The following is a 20,959-nucleotide window of genomic DNA, read 5'->3' as shown; positions in this document are numbered from 1 at the left end:
TTTTCTTCTGTTTGTTTTGATCACAACTAATAGCCAGTCCCAAACACTGCCTTTGGTGTCATTTCACTTGTCAACTTTCTCTGTTTATTCTCATTATTGTTGTTTTTCACCATCTTCCTTGTTTTTTCACAGCTGCCTCAGTCACTCAGAATCCAACATCTGGTCACATGTACTCAACTGGCTGGAGAATACGATCTTCTAACCTTGGATGGATCTGTGAGTCCATGCCAGCCTCATGCTGTAACACAGGTACAGAGCATAATTGCATCATTGTTTTTCAAAGATTAAGCTTTGTTTCATCAAGATTTGTTTTGCAGTATTCATTTCATTGCTTTCTTTTTAATTTCTCGCTGCATTGTTTGGTTTATTTTGATTACATAGTTTTTTTCCTTTTGCTTCTAGATACCATTGAGTATGTCCTTTCTTCCATTGTACATCACTGTTGAAGGAAGCTGAGGCTGAGTCAACATCATCTTGGGAAGCCTTTCTAGGAACACTTCATTTATTACCATTTGCCATGTATTTATTACTTGAATGCTAATACTGATATTTATGTTATATCCTGGCATTTTTAGAGAAAAGCCACTCAGAATAAAAACATTTATGTGTACATTTCAATCGAAACAATACATCTAGACTTTTTTTTTGCTATTCCTGACTACATATCCAGTTCAACTGAAGTACCTATGAAAGTAATTTAGAGAACTGAGATATTGATTCAGCACCACATTGCATGAATTTATGTTTTTTCAAATTAATTCCTTTCTTTTGCCTTTTTTTTTTTTTTTGCTGCAAATTTCCTTTTTTGCAGATTCAAAGACAGCACAAAGAATAATTGTGCTTAGTTATTTTCTCAAATGACCTATTTCTGTTATGCATCTTTAAAGTTTTACTGCTGTAAATCTTTTTGTTTTCATGATGGTTTTGATATTATGAATGTCTTGCATGTTTTACTAACTTTTTAAAGGATATTGGGGGGAAAAATGTTGGTGTAAAATAAAAGCAACTTCAGTAAGTGTTAAGTGTGCCAATTTAAGTTTCAGCAATATATAAAACGACAAACTAACTGGTTGGATTTTGTTATGGGGCAGATGTTGCTTCAGCGACATGGCAAAAAAACCTCTTGTATGTGAACTTAACACTATGTTGTAAATAAACGTGCTCTGAAGAAGCATTCTTGTCATTTGTATATCAGTACCCAGTTTTTTAAGAGTACTTTTTCATTGCTTCTGCCTCAGTTTACATTAATATAAATACTACGTTAATATTTGATTAAATAAGTATGTATTCTATATAGAACAATTGCTTTAATACGCCTGTAGATGTGATATAATACTATTACCTATGTGATATGATACTATTACCTGAAACAAGTACCTTATAACTGATAGAAGAGAAGGAAAAAATAAATAACAGTCAACCACATGAGGGCAGTGTTAGACAGACCTACTTTCTGCAAGGAAGCAGCTCAGTCAGGTGAAAGCGCCACAGGTCCAACTCCTGCTCTGCCCTAAACCCACTGTTTATTCTGTTTATCACATAAGTGAGTTTCTGTCATTAGGCATTTCACGACTAATTACAGTCAATTTTCTATACAATTTCTATTTTTCTAGCTTTTCATAAATCAGAGTGAAAAGACCCCAGAATGGGGTTTCTGAATTCAGGGTATGCATGTTTGTTTACACCCAAAGTCCTTCACACTACATGCATACAGATGTTTGCTCTGTGTGTCAACATTAGCCAGTGGGTTTGATGGAAGAGCCTGCCAACAGAAGCTCCGGGGCATTCACCACCCTGAATTCTTCACTTAGCTCCCTTGACTACTCTGAATTGACCCCAACTCTCCCTGCGTTTGATGAGCGGGAGGTAAGCACACAGAGAGAAATAAAACCCACTGTATACAGAATGCTATAAAATAATGAATTGCTCCATTAACAGTCTCAGCTAAAGCAGAGAGACTGGAACAGGGATCATTTTGTATATTTTACCCACTGGTTTCTTGCAGGATAAAGGCTGCTACTTGTTTGGATCACCAGGAGCTACTTCACAGGATCAGAGCTATGGGTATGCTACTGTAAACGAATTTAAAAGCAAAAGGAATGAATGAAATACTCTGGACCACAACAGATAACAATCTAGGCACATTAAAAGAAAAAAGAATGACTGCCAGATTGACAGCGGCCACCAACAGCCTGTGACAACGGTCATTTGTAGCAGCTTTGTGGACCAGTGCATTTCCATTTGTCACAGACACAAAGACAGGGTCTTGAATTGTGTAGTAAGCACTAAGTGTAAAGCATCTGATTGGAACATAGTTAAACAAGAAAACCAAAGTTCCAGCCCAGCAGACAGAGAGAGCACATGCCTTCCTAATGATCTATTTTGGAAAGTTTTTAAACCAAGAAATCCTGATACTATATCTGTGTAGCTGTAATTTCATTATAATAACAGTAACACATAAGTAGCAATAAAATGATGAGCCACAAACAGCAGTGTATTGTGTCATTATCAGGATATAGCAAAATGAATACTGTTATTAGCATGAAAAAGTATAACCAACCAAGACAGGCCATCAGTTCACACACACCAGTAAAAGTAGTCATAAAACTGCAAAAAAAAAGAAAAAAAAAAAGATCTGGCAGGTCTGTATATGAATATTTAAATATTACCAATGAATAACTGTATTTACTTATGAATATTAATGATGTTAGCTGTTTGAGTGCTGTGTTTGCAATCATTAGTTCATTTAGTACAATCCTTATGTGCATGATTCTAAATTACAGTGGTAATAGTATTTGACTAAAATGTGATCAATGCAACGTTTTCTCCTGTTCTTCTCTGATTCAGCAGGGAAATAGAGGACATGAGCCAATGGCAGTGTGAATTCAGGGGTCAAATCAGAGCACTGAGACAGTGGCTCAAGAGCATGGAGATGAGGCTACCTCCTCTGGACCCCAGGGTCAGTTTGCCTTACTGTGTGTGTGTCTGCTTGCATGCTGTTGCCTGCATTCTAAAGTTCATCGTATGACACGGGCTGGTGAAAAAATGCACCTCTGCGTATGTTTATACTGTGTTAATATCCCAGTGAGTTGAACACTGTGATGCTCATTAGATGCCACTGGTATCTCACAGATAGTGAAGCAAGTAGGTTCACTTCTGGGAGCTCTGTGCTGAGCACCAAAAGTGTGTAATTGCACAATAGCAGTTAAATGTAATGTATAGTGACTATTTGCAGGTCTGAAGGACACCTTGTATGTAACTTTGAGACATCAGTGACAAAAGAGCAGTATTTGATTTCCAGGGAAGAAGAAAAAAAGAGGTGTTTGGCACTTTTATAAAGGGGAAAAAATAGTATATTTAATTAATTGATGTTGTTATTAAAATCTGTAGCATCTTTGAGCTTCCTGCCAAGCAAGTCTACATAATTAAAATCCATCTGTCGTGCCTCTGCTTCCTTTTCTCTCTCCCTGACTCCCTGTTTATGCCAGCTACAGTACTTTTACAAAAATATGTTTTGGATTCCATTTTTAATCACACATGAAAACAATTCAGCAATGCTACTTTATTATCAGGTCACAAGATTAGAATAAAAAAAAATCTACTCTCATTCTACTTTCATTTATTAGTTCAGTGCAGTTTGAGCTGCACTAATCTCTCCCTGCTAAATGATTGCTATGACAATGCTAATGTTTAGCAAGCTTACGAAGGGTATTGTGATTTTGTTAGCATATTATCATGCACATGAACAAGAAATACAAGGTGAGGACTTTTATTTCATTGCTCAAGAAGAGACACTCGTGGAAGTCAAATAAATTAATCTTTTGTCCTGCCTCCCTCTCGGCACCCCCAACCAATCACGGCAGACGGCTGCCCCTCCCTGAGCCTGGTTCTGCAGAATAGAATAGAATAGAATAGCCTTTATTGTCATTGTACAGAGTACAACGAAATTGGAGTGCCACTCCCTTGGTGCAAGTTTCAATAATAAATATAAATGTAAAATATAAAAAGTACAAAAAAAAACAATCGTAAGTACTCAAACAATAGTATGTACAATATATACAGGATAGCAGCATTAATATAATGACAGTATGAATAGCAGCATAATATAATGACAGTGACGGTATGGAATAGGTTCAATTGTTTTTGTGCTTATTTACTACGGTGATAGCTCTGGGAAAGAAGCTATCCCTGAATCTGTTTGTCCTGATTTTATGTGACCTGTACCGTCGGCCTGACGGTAATAGTTCAAACAGTTGGTTGCTGGGGTGAGAGTGGTCCTTGATGATATTGCCAGCTCTGCTGAGGTACCGAGAGTTTGCAGTGACCTCCAGGCTGGGCAGAGAGCAGTCAGTGATCTTCTGGGCTGTGTTGATGACCCTCTGCAGTACTTTCCTGTCTGCAGCTGAGCACCCTGCATACCATGTTGTTATGCCGTACGTTAGGATGCTCTCTATGGTGGCTCTGTAAAATGTCACCAGCAGCCTCTCCTCCAGGTTGTTCCTCCTGAGCACTCTCAGAAAGTGGAGACGCTGCTGGGCCTTTTTAACCACCGCTGTAGTATTTGCAGTCCAGGAGAGGTCATCAGATATCTGCACGCCCAGAAACCTCATGGAGTGTACCCTCTCCACACAGCTCCCGTGAATGTAAAGTGGGGCCGGGTCTGCTCTGCCCTTCCTGAAGTCCAAGATAAGTTCTTTAGTTTTCGTGGTGTTCAGTTGGAGGTTGTTAACTGAACACCACTCAGTCAGTATGTTGACCTCATCTCTGTAGTCCGACTCATCCCCCCTTGAGATGAGTCCAACCACTGTGGTGTCATCCGCGAACTTTATGATGGTGTTTGAGAGATGGGTAGGGGAGCAGTCGGCTGTGTAGAGCGTAAACAGGAGGGGACTCAAAACACATCCTTGTGGAGACCCGGTGCTGAGTGTGATGGTGCTGGACCGGTGGGGGCCGAGTCTGACAGACTGTGGTCTATTTGTCAGGAAGTCCTTGATCCAGAGGCAGATGGGGGTGGAGAGTCCCAGGTGAGACAGTTTCTGGACCAGGATCTCCGGGATGATATGATTGAATGCTGAGCTGAAGTCCAGAAAGAGCATTCTCACATAGCTTCCTCGGTGCTCCAGGTGACTCAGCGCAGTGTGGAGCGCTATGGTGATAGCGTCCTCGGTGGAACGATTTGTCCTGTAGGCAAATTGGTGGGGGTCCAGAGTGGGAGGCAGACCGGCCCTGATGTGCTGACAGACCAGTCTCTCAAAGCACTTCATCACTACAGGCGTAAGTGCAACAGGCCTGTAGTCATTTGGGCTGGCCACAGCTGTCTTCTTGGCGATGGGGATGATGGTGGAGGTTTTGAGGCAGGGCGGGACGGTGTTTGATGACAAGGGAAGGTTGAAGATTTTAGTGAAGACTCCGGTCAGTTCGTCAGCACATGCTCTAAGAACCTTTCCATGTATTCCATCAGGACCTGCCGCCTTCCTGGGATTCACTGACCTTAGAACACACCTCACTTGATGCTCCCTGAGTGTTAGTGTGCCAGTGCTGGGGGCGGGTGGAAGTGGTGTGGCAGCTGAGGGCTTGGTCGTCTCAAAGCGGGCGAAGAAACGGTTTAGATCCTCAGCCAGTGAGGCATCAGTCCTAGATGTTGCCTGGTTATTGCTTCTGTAGTTGGTAATGTGATTGATCCCCTGCCACATTTTTCTGGGGTCGTTGTCAGCAAAGTGATCTTCAATCCTCCTCCTATAGGCAGCCTTAGCTTTCCTGATGCCTCTACTCAGGTCTGCCCTGGCCGCCCTATACGCAGCCCTGTCCCCTGACTTGAAGGCAGTGTTGCGGCTTTTTAGGAGGTTTTTTTAGGAGGTTTCCTCCTGTTAAAACTGTTAAAAGGGGTTTTTCCTCCTCACTGTCGCCAAGTGCTTGCTCTTAGAGGGTCATTTGATTGTTGGGGTTTTCTCTGTTTTATTCTACGGTTTTTACTTTACAATATAAAGCACCTTGTGCTATATAAATATAATTGTATTAGATTAATAAATAATAATAAAAAAAATTATAATAATTAATAAATTGAAGTTGTAGCGGCCGGCAACTACGTGAGTAGGCAGAAAATGAGAGATTCAGTTCTGTCCATACTTACACAAGCAATCAACTCCCCCCAAGGTCAGAGAGACACTCCCATGCATGAACATCATTTTTATTGTTTATCACTATCAATTGTGTTGTCACTCAATGTTGTGCCCTTTTCCCTCATTATTGTCTATCACTCTCATGTAATGTCACTCTGTCTTTATGTCTTCTACTTCAGCTGCTCAATTTCCTAATGGAGATTAGGCTCCGTTTTAACAATAGTATACTGGATCCTGTAAACGATGTGGAGACTAAGAGAGCAAAGAAATCAAAGGGAAGCTAAACCAATGACTCATGCAAGTCACTATACTGAGACCTTTGAGTGTACTGAAAGAGAGGAGCAGGAGTGTGGAAGTTTGTCAAAATACTCAGAGGGCCACTGAGGTGGTCCTCGTCCCCTCCTGCAGAGAGACTTCTTTAGACCACAGGAGGACAGAGGGGCTGGGGAATCAGACCCTATTGTGCCTGGCCTGGACAACCGGGCTAGAGAAGTGCTTGGCACTGGAGGCCCTCTGCACGCATGAGCGAACACATTGAAAAGACATCAGACTCAGATGGGAGGAAGAGGCAAGGGGGCAGGAAAAAAAAGAAAAGAAAGGAAAGCAGGATTTTTACGGTAAAAGCATTCAGATCTAACTAAGTGGGCATTTACTGAACACAATTAGATTTAGTCATACAACCAAATTTTTTACAAATATTTATAAATGCAACTTGTCGCAACCGAACCCAGTTACAGTTAGCCAGTTACAACCAGGCTTACTAACTGGGTTACTGGTGATTGAGAAAATTGCAAGATAATAATCAAAAAACCAAACAAGTATTAGAAAAATGCAGGTCATAGTGGAATGCCATTTTGCTCTTCAAATGTTGGACTCTCTCTTGCTTTTATCGATAAATGTTAATGCTATTAAAATGTAAGGGTTTCCTTTCAGTCTAGCTGCCCATGAAGTTTGTCATGTTTCCATCAACTGTTACTTTTTAGTCAAATTACTTCAGTTTTATACAACTATAAGAGACCATGTATGGCTAAACTCTAAATGTGAATCTAAATTTGCTAATTTACTATTTCTGCTTGTCTCACAGCATTTTGTGCTTTATTATCACTTAAATAATTAATTCAGCTTTGAATAAAGGAACATTTTCATTTTGGTTACCCTATTGTCCAGTAAATGAAAGCTATCCCTGCTCATAACATTAACATATTACGACTCTGTGGGGTACAAGGAAGGCACGGTAATATTTCATGTGATTATTCCTAGTGAGGGGTGACTGCACCTTTTCAATCATCTGTGAATCGGTTGCACACAAGGATTAAGAGGTGTTTGATTTGATTGATTTAGTCTGGGCATGGGTTTCACAGTCCTGACTGAATTTTCAAGGCATTGATTAACTGAAAAGGAACAGAATAAACCTGTACGTATATCTTTTGTTTTTTAAAACAGAAGCTCTTTTTAGTTATTCATTCTTCAGACATTTTACATTTTGTGTCTGAAAGCGGCTACCGTTTCCTTGGGGACCAACGTTAAAGATACGGCGCCACATCTTATCGCATAGCTGGAAGGTTTTGGTGAGCTTCAGCCTTTTTTATTTTTCATACTTCCAATGGCTGAGACATAGCTTGCATTATTTATATTAATGTAGAGCATGAATTTTATACATATCTGGATTTAAAATGATTAAAAATAAACAAATACAATTGCAATTGAAATACAAAAACACAAACATTACTTTAGGAAATATTACAGATCAGAAAAAGGAAAAAACATATAAAGACATCCCATGTACGCTTCACAATCTGCAGAACAGACATCAAGAGTTACTGGCCGTCCATGACAAAGTACAACAAACAAAAAATGACAAGGAAAAGAAAGTTTGAGAAGGAAAATATGAGGAACTGGAAGAAAAGCATGAGGAAAAGCAATAAAAATTAGAAAAACTGGAGAAAAAGTGTAAAAACCTTGAGGTGCAGCATGAAGAGATGACAAAGCTCACAGCACAGAACAAAGATCTGCAGGAAGTGTGCCTGAAAAAGAAGAAAAAGCACTTCAAGTTTTTCCAGAAGAAAGACTCTGTTGCTTCTACAATTCAGCTGGACAAGAGTTGCCCAACAGGGGCAAATCATACAATAAATGACGCAAATAAATTCACGGTGCTTCAGGGTCTTATTCAATCTCAGTGTTGTTTAGAAAACTCAAAGACACAAGAAAGAAGCATCATTCAGATTAGCCGCATATTAACTTAAAATCTGATGCAGCCGTCCAACACAATCTCAGTCTCCATGTCTTCTCTAGGGAAAATAATTATTTAATCTTCAAAAGGAAACATAGTGAAGCTTTAGTCTGAACCCCAGCGAGAGAAATAAATAAAGGAGTGAAATAAAGGAGTGTCTTTTATCTGTACCATTCCTTTATCATACTGCATCCGACCACAGACCTTTGTCATGGTAATGCTGTTAGTCTGCTGCACTGCTGGTTCCAGTCTGGCCTGAGGGACTTGTTAGTTAGCAGCATGAATAAGGACATCCCTTGGCATCCCCTCCGCCACAATACAGACCCTTCTCCAAAGCAGAGGGGAGAGTTACACACCTGCTCCTTAACACAAAACAAGCAATGAAGCATCTTACTCTGTTTTCCCATGAACTCTCAATTACGCCTTAAGCTTTAAATTGGACACTGTAAATTATGAATGTGATAAAAATCTAAATGGAATTTGTGCATCTGTTTCTTACAGTCCAGAGAAACCTGAACATAGTTGGTAGTAGTATTTTGGCAGTCGTAACAAGTTATTTGCTAACATTGATGCCATGATCAGGCTTTGTGCAGGCAGGATGAGGACCCAAACGCAAACTCACAGAAAAAAAACAGGACTGAACTCAAAATACAGCTTTATTTCTGACAAAAGATAACAGCGATACAAAATAATATGAAACTGAACTGGGAAGTACTAAGGAACTGACTTACAAGGAAACACACGGAGGGGCACACAGTCATGAGGGAGAACACGACACTGAACTGAGGGAGATGTGGACATAAATGCACAGAGGGTAAACGAGGGAAGTGAGAGCACATGGGAAACACAGCTGACACAGATAATCGTAACGAGACAGGGCAGGGGTGAACACAACATGACGCATACTGACGAGAGACTGTCAAAGTAAAACAGGAAGTACACAGAGGTTCAGACAGGAGGAGAGAGCACAGACATAACTGAAAACATGGAATAAACACAAGGAGGGGAAACAAGGGTTCACAGATACATAAAGGGGCACACAGGAGGTAACCAAATAAGGAACATCTTAACTAAACAACCTAGGAACCAAGGCATAAATAGAGAACAAAATACAAAACACACAAAAACTAAGAATACTGGGCCAACATGGCCCAGGACCATGACAACTGAGCACAACCAGAGATATGCAAGTGTAAAAAATTGTTTTTTTAAATGGATTAATACTTCTTTGGGAACACCACAGCAGATCATTCTCTACCTCTTTTTACTCTGTCCGACTCACAGGATGGTTAATCTGAACTGCATGCTTATCTGAACTTGTAAGTTATAGAACTAATTAAGTGGCAAAATTTCCAATCTGTTTAACAAGACAGAAACTGAATGTAATTTCATACACTTCTCCGTCCACTTTGCCTTACCTGCACTTTTTCTCATCTCTCTTCTGAACCTATAATGCCACTTTAAGAGCAAGTTGATTAACGTGTTAATGAAATTATTAGCACAATCGCTGCACTTTCTACATTTCTCTTTACATATATCACCGTAGAAATAATTTTACCCACTACACTGGCACTTTAAAAATGAAAACGCATCAGAGAGGCTGAAAACCGCAGTTGCAGCGATGGTTATTTCAACTTTCCTTTTGTACGGTGGCAGAACAAAATGTGACTGACACGTCAAAGTGACAACGCTTTGTCAATAAAGGTTAAGGTCAAAAGTTCTTCTCTCCATCACCCCCCCCCTCCCCCCGCCCCCAGTCCATGCTGATGAGATAAAGACACTTTGTGTTTTAAAGGTCTCTGGTTTAGCTCAGACTTTGGCAGATTCTGCATCCCAACTAAACCCCGTGAGGACGACTTCAAAACAACAAAACAAACTCAGGAAAGGCAGTGAAAGATCAGAACCTATTATCCACGCCTCTCTGTCCCTGACAGCTTGCAAACAGTAACCCTCCTCTGACGCTGTCATAACCTTTAGGAAAGACGAGGCTTGTTGCCGAAAAGGCAAACGGATAATCCATTAGGCTCAGATGGCCGTGAAGTAAATTTGTTTATTTTAACTTGAATCTTATTTTGAAAACAATTTGATGTTCTTTTTGTTCTCGTAGCGCATCTAATTCATTTTCATCTTAATGCACTTTGGGTAATCTCGTCCATTACAGACTTTTTGTCCACAGCAGTATGGGGTCTCTTCTTTTACTGCCCATGCTTTCCTGTTCTCAGTATAAAATGCAGACTTATGGCTTTAAATTTTCTCCTCCTGGCAGCGATTGAATCAAATGCATACTTGATGATGTGGCTGAACTCCTCTATCCTCGAGTGGCTGAATCCTTCTCTCACCCACGGGTGTGATTTCCAGTATCCAGGCAGCCCAGTAGGGCCCAAGCAACCCAGCAGGAAAACCCATCAGCTTTTCATCCACTTTTCTTGGAAAGGACCTCTTTGGTGATAAATGACAGTGTGTGTGTGCTGAATAGTGCTTCTGGTTTGACCCTCAAAAGGGACCTTCTCTTTTTTTCATTTCTTGTGAAGAGGGCTAATTACCATGTTCTGTAGAAGAGCTATTGAGGTCTTATTTAATTTGAAGGCAGCAGAGAGGATGAGATAGGGGAGGAGGGGGGAAAACAAGCCTGTAAAATTAATCTTTTCTCTCAGGTCCTTTGGCACACGGGATCTGTGAGCAAATTTAGGCTCCCACTGGACACTAATTTGATATCACATTAATTTGGGCTTTAATCAATTTTCAAACCTGTGTCCACTCCATTATCACATGCATTTTGGGAATCTGGGAAAAATGAGATGATTTCACTACAGTTTCACCAGCTTATTGCATCATTGCATAGCTCAAAGTGCCAGCTGCTCTTTAACCACACCAGCCTTCTTTTTGAGAACTATTTGAAGCTCTATGTGCACCTACTGTGAAATGGAGAGGGGAGATTTTGGCAAAGTATTTAATTAGTACTGAGGGGACTGGAGGATGGTGAAAGCAGGGATCAGGTGTCATGGATTTACAACAATGTCTTCCTGGCAAAGTAGTGCCCCTTTACTGCCAGCTCCTTTCAGAAAAGAAGAAAGGGGGGACGGGGAATGTGGGACTTACTTTCTCATTAAGCAGCTAAAGACAAAAGCTCTCAAAGTGACCTAAGGAAACAGCTATCAATGAATGTGTGGATCTTTTACTGCTAAACCGTTAGCTAAAGGTGTTCATGGTATGTGACTGCTTTCTGTATTACTGTACATTTCCAGGGGTGTGTAATACAGAAAGCCTTTTGTCCTATAAGACAAGACAGCGAAGCTTTGAATCTGCACTGGAGTGTTCAGAGGTTAAATAACTTGACCTTCAGAGGTCATTCTATTCAATTAAGCCACTCTCTCACTGGCCACAGTGACAGGCTTTTTTTCCCCAGTTTTTTCCCTCTATGACATCGTCTACTTCTTTCCTTTTTTTCCAAACATCAGTTGCATAAATTTAAGTTGTAGAGGGCTGGGGGTCAGAAGTGGGGGACTGTTGTAGGAGTTGAGGATCACCGAAAACCTGAAACACATTCAAAGCAGATTAAACAGCCTATTTTTACCATCACAAGACTCTTCATGTGTCATTAACACAGGAAGGTCTTGAATGCTGTTGAGCACAATAGAACAATGACTGTTTAACCAAAATTTCACTATGAAAGATTTTAGAAACAGAACATAGCCGTGTTAGCTGTCAGAAGACAGAGGGACAGAATCCTACTGTTAGCTCAACCTCACCACATCCACTTTTAATAGACCCAACAGAGCAGTTTCACATTATATGTTTTAATGGCACGTTTTAGGTTATTTACCCATGGGGTCGCCACAGTGGATGGCTCTCCCTGTTTCATTTACCACAGATTTTACACCGGATGCCCTTCCTGATGCAATCCTCCCATTTATCTGGGCTTTGGGACCAGCACTACGAGTAGACTAGCTTGTGACACTCCCCATATCCTGGCTATGTGGCTCCTTCCGGTCTTGAATCAGGAACATATTATTACTGTATATGTTGTAGTAATGCTATCAAACAGCTTATATACTACCAACTATTGGTCAGTCCATGCTACATCTCACAAGATATTTCTAAAGATATTCGTTACCTCCATTAATATGGATGAATCCTCATGGTGATTTTCATACTTTTGCGTTGGGTCCAGATGACCTTTTTTTGGTTTTTGGTTTTGTTGGGGTATTTAATAAATACTGAATTAATTTAGGAAAAAGAAAATAGTGATTGCACCTGGGTTGATTGACAAAGTCAGAAATATTTCCAGCAGCTACAATAATTGTTAGTTATCATGGTTATTAGCATGTTAAATAAAGGCTAAGATGCTGAAGCTGTTAGCATATGATAACATTTAGCAGAAATTAACATTATTTAGACCGCTGGTTTGACTCTAGACCAGTTTTGTGTTGTCTGGTGTTTAGTCTAAAGTGAAAGTAGATTATCAAAAACGGTAATCTTGGGCCGGGCAATGTGTTTCATTTTAAAGGGATGAAAAAAGTATATTGCTTATTTTAATCGATTGTAACTCTTTGTTAACGGAGTTACGTTGTCGCTCTGAGACACAAACTGAATAAACCAGGACTCGGCGCACATTTCATGCAAACAAAGTTTACAGTGACAGCTTCCAAGACATTTCTACTCACGTGTAACGCAGTAGGCACTTCACACGAGAACAATTGATATCGATTTTATGATATAAGTACCTGTTCAGTGAATGCACATTAACATTCCTGCTGCTGTTAAGATATTGCAGTTCATGGCAACACTGGCTGAGAAGTGTGGCTTAGGCAGCAGGCTGAGTGGCAGGTATCTACATGTACGACTGAGTGGATGTGTACAGGCGAGACAGAGTGAAAAAGAGTGTGTGTGCAAGGTGCATGCATGTGTTTGATTGTTTGGTTGGCTGGAGAAAGATAGAAGGAAAAATGATAAAGAGGGCAGAGCTTGGCCTTGTTACTAAGGTACTCGCATAAATGCATGTGTTTATGTATCCCGCTTTCACATCATTTCCAGACATTTTTTGGCGTTACTTATGGCATTGGTCATGTTTGAAGCAATACCAGAAATGTGTTAAAACATGGTTGCCCAGATTATTCACCTTAAATGATAAGGATGTATTTTTGTAATGGCGTTGGCATACATAATGCTTGGTGTATTGCATTTCTAAGGCAAATATTGTGACTTCCTTAAATGGGGCATGATAGAATTCCACCATAGGGGTCTTTCCTTGCTTTCCCATGCCAAAAGCATAGAAAAGACTCTGTATTATCTTCCCGTTGCTCTCTATTTTGTGTTTGCTTCCAGCCTCTTTGTTTACAGGGTTGAGTTGCAGTGGCTGGAAGTGAGTTGAAAAGTAATCTGAGATGTTTTACAGTAATTAGTTGTCCTCGTTGCTGCTGTGGAGACTGCTGTACTGCCTCAGAATGGGGAATCGGGGACTGCAAGGGGGTTGGGGTGAATGTGTAAGTGGGTGGATGGCAGGGTGGGTGTGGGTCCCTTCTTTTGTAGCCTGCACTACTCTCCCTCGCCGTCGAGAGAGGGAATGGGCCGAGGCAGCTGTCACTTACCATGTGAATGTTTCAAGGGCGTCTTTAGAAAACTCTCCTTTTTTTTGCCCCCCACCCCATTTTTCATGAAGAAGCAGCATGGAGTTTCTGAGCCACAGTCGGACCCAGAGGAGGGGCTTTGTTGGATGAGAAGGGGGAGAGTGAGAGAGAAAAAATAAGCCTGGGGAAGGTAAAGGGGGCACTTTGCTGCCAGGCTGCCCGGTACAGGAGCAACCTGAGCATCAGCAGCACTGGTGGGAATAGCGCTGCCACGCCGTTATATGGAACTGGCACAATTTGACCTCAATGTGAAAACTGCTCTTGGCTGGGAACTGTGGGAGTTCAACTGAGCCGTTGGAATACATTGTCTCCATCTGGGCGCACTATCCCATCGGTGGCGTTAACAAGGAAAGAATTCCTCCATCGCAGCTCCCATAACAAAGAAGAAAGGGAGAGGAGCAGAGCTGGTGGGAGGAGAAGTGAAGTGACGGGAGGGGAAGGGTGCACTGTGAAGGGAGAGGAGGGCATTGTTTGCCTGTGACTGTGGGCAACGGAAAAGCATGAGTTATCAGGACATGTGTGAGTGTGTTTAGAAAGTGTGTTTGTATGCGAGCATGTGTGAATGAGTGCACTTGATTGAGTGTGAGCTGGAGGGAGCATGCATGTGTATGCATTCGGGGAGCCTTCAGTTCAGGATGTTGGAGGTGGGAGGCCATTCAAGGGATGCTCAAACAAAGCTGGATTTTTTTTCTATCTTTGTCTTCTTTTTGAACGGTGATTGAGGAGTAGCTGGATTCCTTTACTCATGCTGTTGGGCTCGACTGTGCTTCGGGGTAAGTGTAATTCACGTAAGCTTCTAACCGCCAAAACTGCCACTAAGTCAGGGCTGGCCTAGAGAGACTTTGGTTTTGCACTTTGCTGGTCAGGGATTAAACTAAGAGGTCGTAGCAGTGAGAGATCCAACTGAAGGATTTTCTGCATTTACTCAGTTCAAGAGGCAATAAAATATTCCAAAGCATCAATATGAATGGATCATTCAAATGTAAGTACATAAGTGTATTTTATTTAGTTCAGCTATATATTCTTTGTGAACATTTTCTCAATTCCTTGTATGGAGACATGCCCCTTTTACAACAGCTACAACTAGCACATTGTATTTTATATAGTAGTGCTGTATTGCACATTTAGAGGACAGTGTGCAACCTTGTACATTATCCACCCTAAAATGTTATGAGTCTCATGGGTGAATGCACAGCTGCCATCCCTGATTAGGGACCACTACAATGATTACTACTTCAGGACCTCCCTCAACAGAAACCAGCACACAACAGTGACACAACATTAAGGCTCTACTGTTCTGATTGATGATTATTGTTCGCCACTAATTACCAGTCCACTCGTATCGAGCTTATTACACCAAATCAGTGTATAAATATGATGAAAAACATACAATACAAATATCCTCTATATGGTATTTTAGATGCTCATAATGCATACACACATATAAATGAATATTGCTAATTTTGATGTTCGTGCTTTTATACTATATACAAGTCCCTATACTATAGTCATAATCCAATTCATCAGGAAATGGACTGCGGTCGTGTATCATAAATCACAGCTGAGAGCAGAGAAAGGGCCATTTGAATTAAGGGCCATTTTAAAGGTGGTTAAGTGATGGGATGGTTAGGTCAATATCAGTTATATAGTAGAGTGGCTCTCTGGTTGCCTGGCTCCCTTTCATCTACCATTGTGCAAAAAGGTGAGAGGCGTATATCAGATCCAGGGATGCTGAGAAGGGATTCTTTCATGAAATAATGTAGGTCACTGTGTTAGTACATGTCCTCCTTAAAAACTGAATGATTATTGGGTTTTTTTTCACTCTATATCAGGTCTAAGGGGTCAAGGCAACATAATGAGAATAAGAGTACATAAGCCTGTGTATTTCAAACAGAATCTCCTTTTTACTGTAGCATGTGATGAAAGTGGTCCTCAGCATATCCTCACACAGTGTGCTGTGAGATCACTGTAAGAGCAGCCGTGTAGTTTAGTAAATGACCACACATGTGGTGCGGTAACCAGAGAAGGCACACCCTCTCTGCTGAATTGTTAACCCATATGGACAGAGCCACAGACACTCTCTCGCTTCCTCGGGAGACTGCTGGGCAGTGATCTGGCCTAACTGGGTAATCATTGATCTTCAGGCTGGGGCTTTGTCTGGGCACTACTCTCTGATCTGACTGTGTACTCCCCTGTGGTTTCTTAACTGCATCATCTGCTCAGCAGAAACATGCATGATGTAGGTAATTGCTAGCTTAATGCACATGGAGGCATCATACCAACATAGGTCATATTTAGATTCCCATCCAGTTAAACACTGTCAGATTTCATCTTACTACAGTGATCAAGCATATGTAACCTTAGCTCCTTTATGGGTGTGCCAATTTGAATGAAACTTTTCATAAACATCGTCACACATACAGCTATATATATATAATAAATAAGAATTGAGTCAAACAAAAAAGGAGAACCAAATGAAGGACTTTAAAAAGCCCGCCTAAGGCAGATCTGATTTAAATTTGTTTTGTATATTGACAGTAGAGAGACGTTCTCCTTGGCTGTAGACTTTTTTGTCTAAGAAGCTGCAAAAATAAAGAAGCTGCATCTACAGGCTATTATTTTAGCAATCGATTATGGGTGTAATATACAGAATAACTGTCTATCTTTATAGCACTGTACATCCACATCCTCCGCATTCTCAGTAGTTTGAGGAGCCAACATCCCAATTTCCTCTTTGATGACCCATAGAGGCCCCCCACAGATCTTTAGTCACCGAGCATGACCTGAAATGACCTGTAATAATTCTGAATGGACCAGTCCAATCATGACTCAGAGGAGGACCTAACTTCAACAGCACCCCTCCCTGTGCTATCCTGATGGGCTCACCTCAGCTCCACTAGACCGAGATAATTACTCTCACCTTTAACCTTCCTGTTAAAACAATGAAGGCTCTGAGCTGAGGGACAGGCAGACAGGCTAACACCGTAAACTGTCACTCATGTAGTAATTTGATCAGGTTAGATGGTGATCAGATCATTTTTGTATTCAGAATTCTGCAGTAGTAGTGTGGTAATAGGAGAGAGTCAGGCTTTAGTTTTCCATAAAGGTCACCAGCTATCAGTCTGTGTAATAACAGTGTATACTGTAAGGTATGCTACTGATTGGTGTCTGTTACACCAACAACTCCCCCACTACTCTCATGCCGCTTAGTTTTCCTGCACCTCCTCTTGTTGTCACCCTCTAGAAAGGCGATGTCTGCGTGTTAATGGCTGTCATATTTGATCAGATCCTTAGCGGCTTTCCCAGGACTGGTCCAGGCTGAGTTACAGAAAGCGCTGGCTGATTGCCACTGCTTTTTCTGTGCCAGGCTCAACAGTGGGATCCTCGACAAGCCTGTCACATTGATTTCTAAGCCCAGAATATTTCGGTTGGTGATGTGACATAGAGGGGAGTGCGTGTGTTTGCGGGTGTTTATGTGAAATCTAGACAAAGGGATGGGGAGTATCCTGGCCAAGTATCTCTGATGCATTTTCCTATGGTCCTTCAGTGCCAAGAAAAGGGCAACACTGGCAAAGAAATGTAGCAAATGGAGAATGTGAGACACTGATTTACTTTATTTGTTAGCAGTTTTCTGGACGTGTAAGCTATGCAAGGAGTAACTCGTGCCTTTGAAACTGGGAAGCTATGCTTTTAAAATAAGTATTATTTTGTAGATTCACAAACTGAGCAATTATTCATTGCATGATGACCCCCTTGTCTTATTTTAGGTAGCTGAAGAAACTCCCGCATGCATGGCCGCTGGCCCTTACCTGACCTATTACCTCATTAGCCACTGGGCTGAAGGATTATGGGCAACCTCATCAGCCAGCCCAGCTGCCTGGGCCAGAAGTCCAAGCATGTCAGGTCAGATGAGGACTTTCTGAAGGAGTGCTACCAACGAAGAAAAGAGTGGCAGCCCGCAGAGCAACATGGGGAGACCAAAAAGGAAGAGACTATCAAAGACAAAGCCAACGATGATGCGAGCAAGGAAAGAGAGGTGGAGAGTTACAAGGAACCCCAGGAAATTGATCTTAAAAGGGAGCAGGGAGCTGAAACTCCCATTTCAGATAAACCCCTTCACAGCTCTCCTGCGTCAACAATCAGGAGTACCAGTACTCTAGAAAATGCTTGGCAAGGCAGCCCGTCTCCCATAAAAACTTCTCGAAATGGCACCTTGACAAGGAGGACAGTGCCTCCTGAGTTCGCCAGATCACCTCTGGCTCACCCAGAGAAAACCGCTGCAGAGAGGAGGGCCAGCTTCCAGAGGAGAGACTCTAGAGAAGGAAGCCCCTGGTCCTGGAAGAATGTGGCATCACGTGAGGTCACAGAAGTGACAGAGGTGACAGAGACAACTGTAACAGAAATTGTGGAAGTGACAGAGTATCCACCAGGAGATAAAGGAGGGAACCCGATTGTCACCAGAACCGTGAGAGTCTTGAATGGTGTCGCGGAGGAACTTGCAGAGGTTGAAAACAACACGACTCTCAAATATGAGAAGTTGTATCTGGTTTTCTTTTCACTCTTTCCATTATTCTTTCTATCCTAGAACTCTCTCTGTCTGTACAGGCAATATGTTTTTTGGGTATTTCTATATCAAAATTTTTATGAATTGACAAAACACTAGGATTGTCTTTACTTTGCAGCTCCAAAGTTCAAGCTCAGATCAGGATCCCACCCTGGATAAATGGAGGGTAGGTTTTACCCATATCATATTTCTGTTGTAGTTAAGCCGATTATATTTCAGGTGAAACAACCTTGTTTTAAAGAAAACATTTTTTATTCACAGTTAAGAAATTGATACTGATATGTTGTGGTCTTTTGTCAAGGGAACAAGATCTGCCTTGGCACTAAAGGATGTTTCTACAGATTCTGAAACATTTCTCCAAAACCTGGAAGCTTTGCTTAAATGGGTCAAAGAAATAGAGGAGCTCACAGCAAATCAGAAACCCCCATCATCAGAGGTGAAAGTGGTGAAAGCACAGCTCCAAGAACAAAAGGTTTGTTACGTTCAACATTGCATCATAGTTTCATGTTTCCACTGAGTTCTGCAGTGGGCAAAAAGAATTACCTATAGGAAGATGTCCTGAATCCATGGAAAATGCTCTAGTGCTTCCGTTTTAAGGTAAATCTGCTCTATTCAGCAGTGAATGGGTGGTGTTTATCACCACAATGAGCTTCAGTAAGTCTTTGTCTACATGTCCTGAGGGCATATAAAAGCAGGGAAGTCTCTCACCTTTCAGCGGCAGTCACACCCATTGTGCGCTCTTTGGAGGAGGTGAAACCTGTCTGGTTCTTGATAATGTAGGTTTGTGAAACAGGACTCCCCCCTCACTGACTGGCACAAAAACAGGAAGAAAAACAAAAAAAGCAAAAATAAAAGGGGAGGCGGATTTAAGAAATATTAACAGGTGCAAGCAATGTCGTGTCTCAGAAATCGTACATAAAATGTTAAGAATAGGTTTTCTGTATAGCAGTATCAATAGTGTTTGTGATTCCACATAATATCACTTCACCTGAGATATTCAGCTGTTTCACAGCTCTTGCAGCGTCTCCTAACAGACCGGAGGCGTAGTATGACCTCCATGATGTCAGAAGGCACTCAGCTGGTGGAGGCCCATGTGGGAGAAGAAGGGGAGCAAGTAAAGGTCAAACTATCCACTCTTAATCAGAAGTGGGAGGCCTTACAACAGGAAGCAGAACAAAGGTGAACCACTTTTACTATCAATATTGATTTGACAAGACTGCATCACGAGACAAACATCACTCACTGATTACGGGGACTTTCGTAGGAGGGCAAGCCTGGAGCTCATCCTTCCCAGGGCCCAGCTGTTCCAGGAAGGAGTGGATAGCTTGCAGCAATGGCTCATATCTATGGAACAGACTCTAGCTGAACTTCGAAATGCAGAAAGAGTAATGCTGCATCTCACAGAGGCCTCCGACCAGGCCAAGGTTAGAAATCTAAAGCGAATGGACTGCCATGCAAAGTAAAGGTGGATTGTATTGTTTAAATAGAAGAATAGATTTTACAATACATTTTAAACACTTTTTTTTCTTCCTTCAGGCTGTTGTTGAAGAAATTCAAGTTAAAACTGCAGAACTAGGGAAAATACAGAAGTCAGGTCATGAGCTAATGGAAGCATTATCAGGTAATGTTTACATACATCTTTAAATTAGTTATTGTAGCTGGATATATTAATAATAGAAGTTCTGCCCATGTCTGTCCCTTGTCGCTTGTTTGATAACTCCTTGATTAATCAACACTATTATATGAGAAGACTGAGATGTGATCTACCACTCGTTCAAACAACTTCAAACCAAACACTGCACTTCCTTGCATCCTCAGCAGTACACCTGCCAAGTGTGATGCTGGTGGTTATTTTGATGAATGGCTACTGTGTAAATCTGGATTTACCTTTTCTTTCAGAGGAGGAAGCCCAGCAAGTACAGGAGAAGATGGATGCTTTGCGTATTCGTTGCTCTGTGCTGAGTCTGAGCAGTCTGGACGTGCTGCAGAGACTGGAACAAGCGCTTGAGGCCTCCAGTCGTTGTACCTCCAGCCAAGAGGACCTCCACCTGTGGCTGGGTCGCATTGAGCGGGAGCTCTTGGGGGCAGCAGGGGCACAGACTCATGCTGGAGATGCAGTACTATGTGCAGCTGAGAGACAAAGGGTAATGTTTACACATAATTAAAGGTTTTTAGGGTTTATACAAGGAAATACCACTTGATCGCCATTGAAAAGTGGAAGTGCAAAGCTAATGTAATATGTGGAGAAAAAAAAACATTTTCACAGGACTCTGTAAAAGTAATGTGAAGAACTAAGTACACCACCAAATTCAAAAGAGCCATCTAAGCAGCAATAAAGTAATTGCTTCTGTATGACTTCATCAATCTGTCATATTATTGTGGAGCTGGGGTTGGCATTTCATTTTCCCAAGAAGAAACT

General features: G+C 41.5%; 2 protein-coding genes across 15 annotated transcripts in view; both read left to right on the top strand.

Moving 5' to 3' along the window:
• plecb (plectin b) overlaps positions 1 to 1,171 on the top strand; it is a 130,907-nt gene extending 129,736 nt beyond the window's left edge. For all 13 annotated transcript variants that reach the window (XM_082552128.1, XM_082552127.1, XM_082552132.1 and 10 more), the window contains 2 exons: positions 133 to 249; positions 403 to 1,171. The gene's annotated coding sequence lies outside the window, so the exon portion shown is untranslated. The remainder of the gene's footprint in view (positions 1 to 132; positions 250 to 402) is intronic.
• A 783-nt stretch (positions 1,172 to 1,954) lies between these two features.
• macf1b (microtubule actin crosslinking factor 1b) overlaps positions 1,955 to 20,959 on the top strand; it is a 32,275-nt gene continuing 13,270 nt past the window's right edge. Inside the window, exons 1-9 of one of the 2 annotated variants that reach the window (XM_082552135.1) lie at positions 1,955 to 2,064; positions 2,848 to 2,959; positions 17,744 to 18,480; positions 18,659 to 18,706; positions 18,842 to 19,012; positions 19,553 to 19,719; positions 19,805 to 19,964; positions 20,077 to 20,161; positions 20,440 to 20,684. In XM_082552135.1, the coding sequence (XP_082408261.1) occupies positions 17,824 to 18,480; positions 18,659 to 18,706; positions 18,842 to 19,012; positions 19,553 to 19,719; positions 19,805 to 19,964; positions 20,077 to 20,161; positions 20,440 to 20,684 (1,533 nt within the window). In that variant the 5' untranslated portion in view covers positions 1,955 to 2,064; positions 2,848 to 2,959; positions 17,744 to 17,823. Of the gene's footprint in view, positions 2,065 to 2,847; positions 2,960 to 14,029; positions 14,750 to 17,743; positions 18,481 to 18,658; positions 18,707 to 18,841; positions 19,013 to 19,552; positions 19,720 to 19,804; positions 19,965 to 20,076; positions 20,162 to 20,439; positions 20,685 to 20,959 lie in introns of those variants that run through there. The other variant, XM_082552134.1, reaches the window with a different exon arrangement.

The sequence above is a fragment of the Aulonocara stuartgranti genome, assembly GCF_965226115.1.
Source record: "Aulonocara stuartgranti genome assembly, chromosome: 11".
Classification (NCBI taxonomy): domain Eukaryota; kingdom Metazoa; phylum Chordata; class Actinopteri; order Cichliformes; family Cichlidae; genus Aulonocara; species Aulonocara stuartgranti.
Note: the sequence above shows the minus strand (reverse complement) of the source record. Positions and strands in the feature narration are given on the sequence as shown.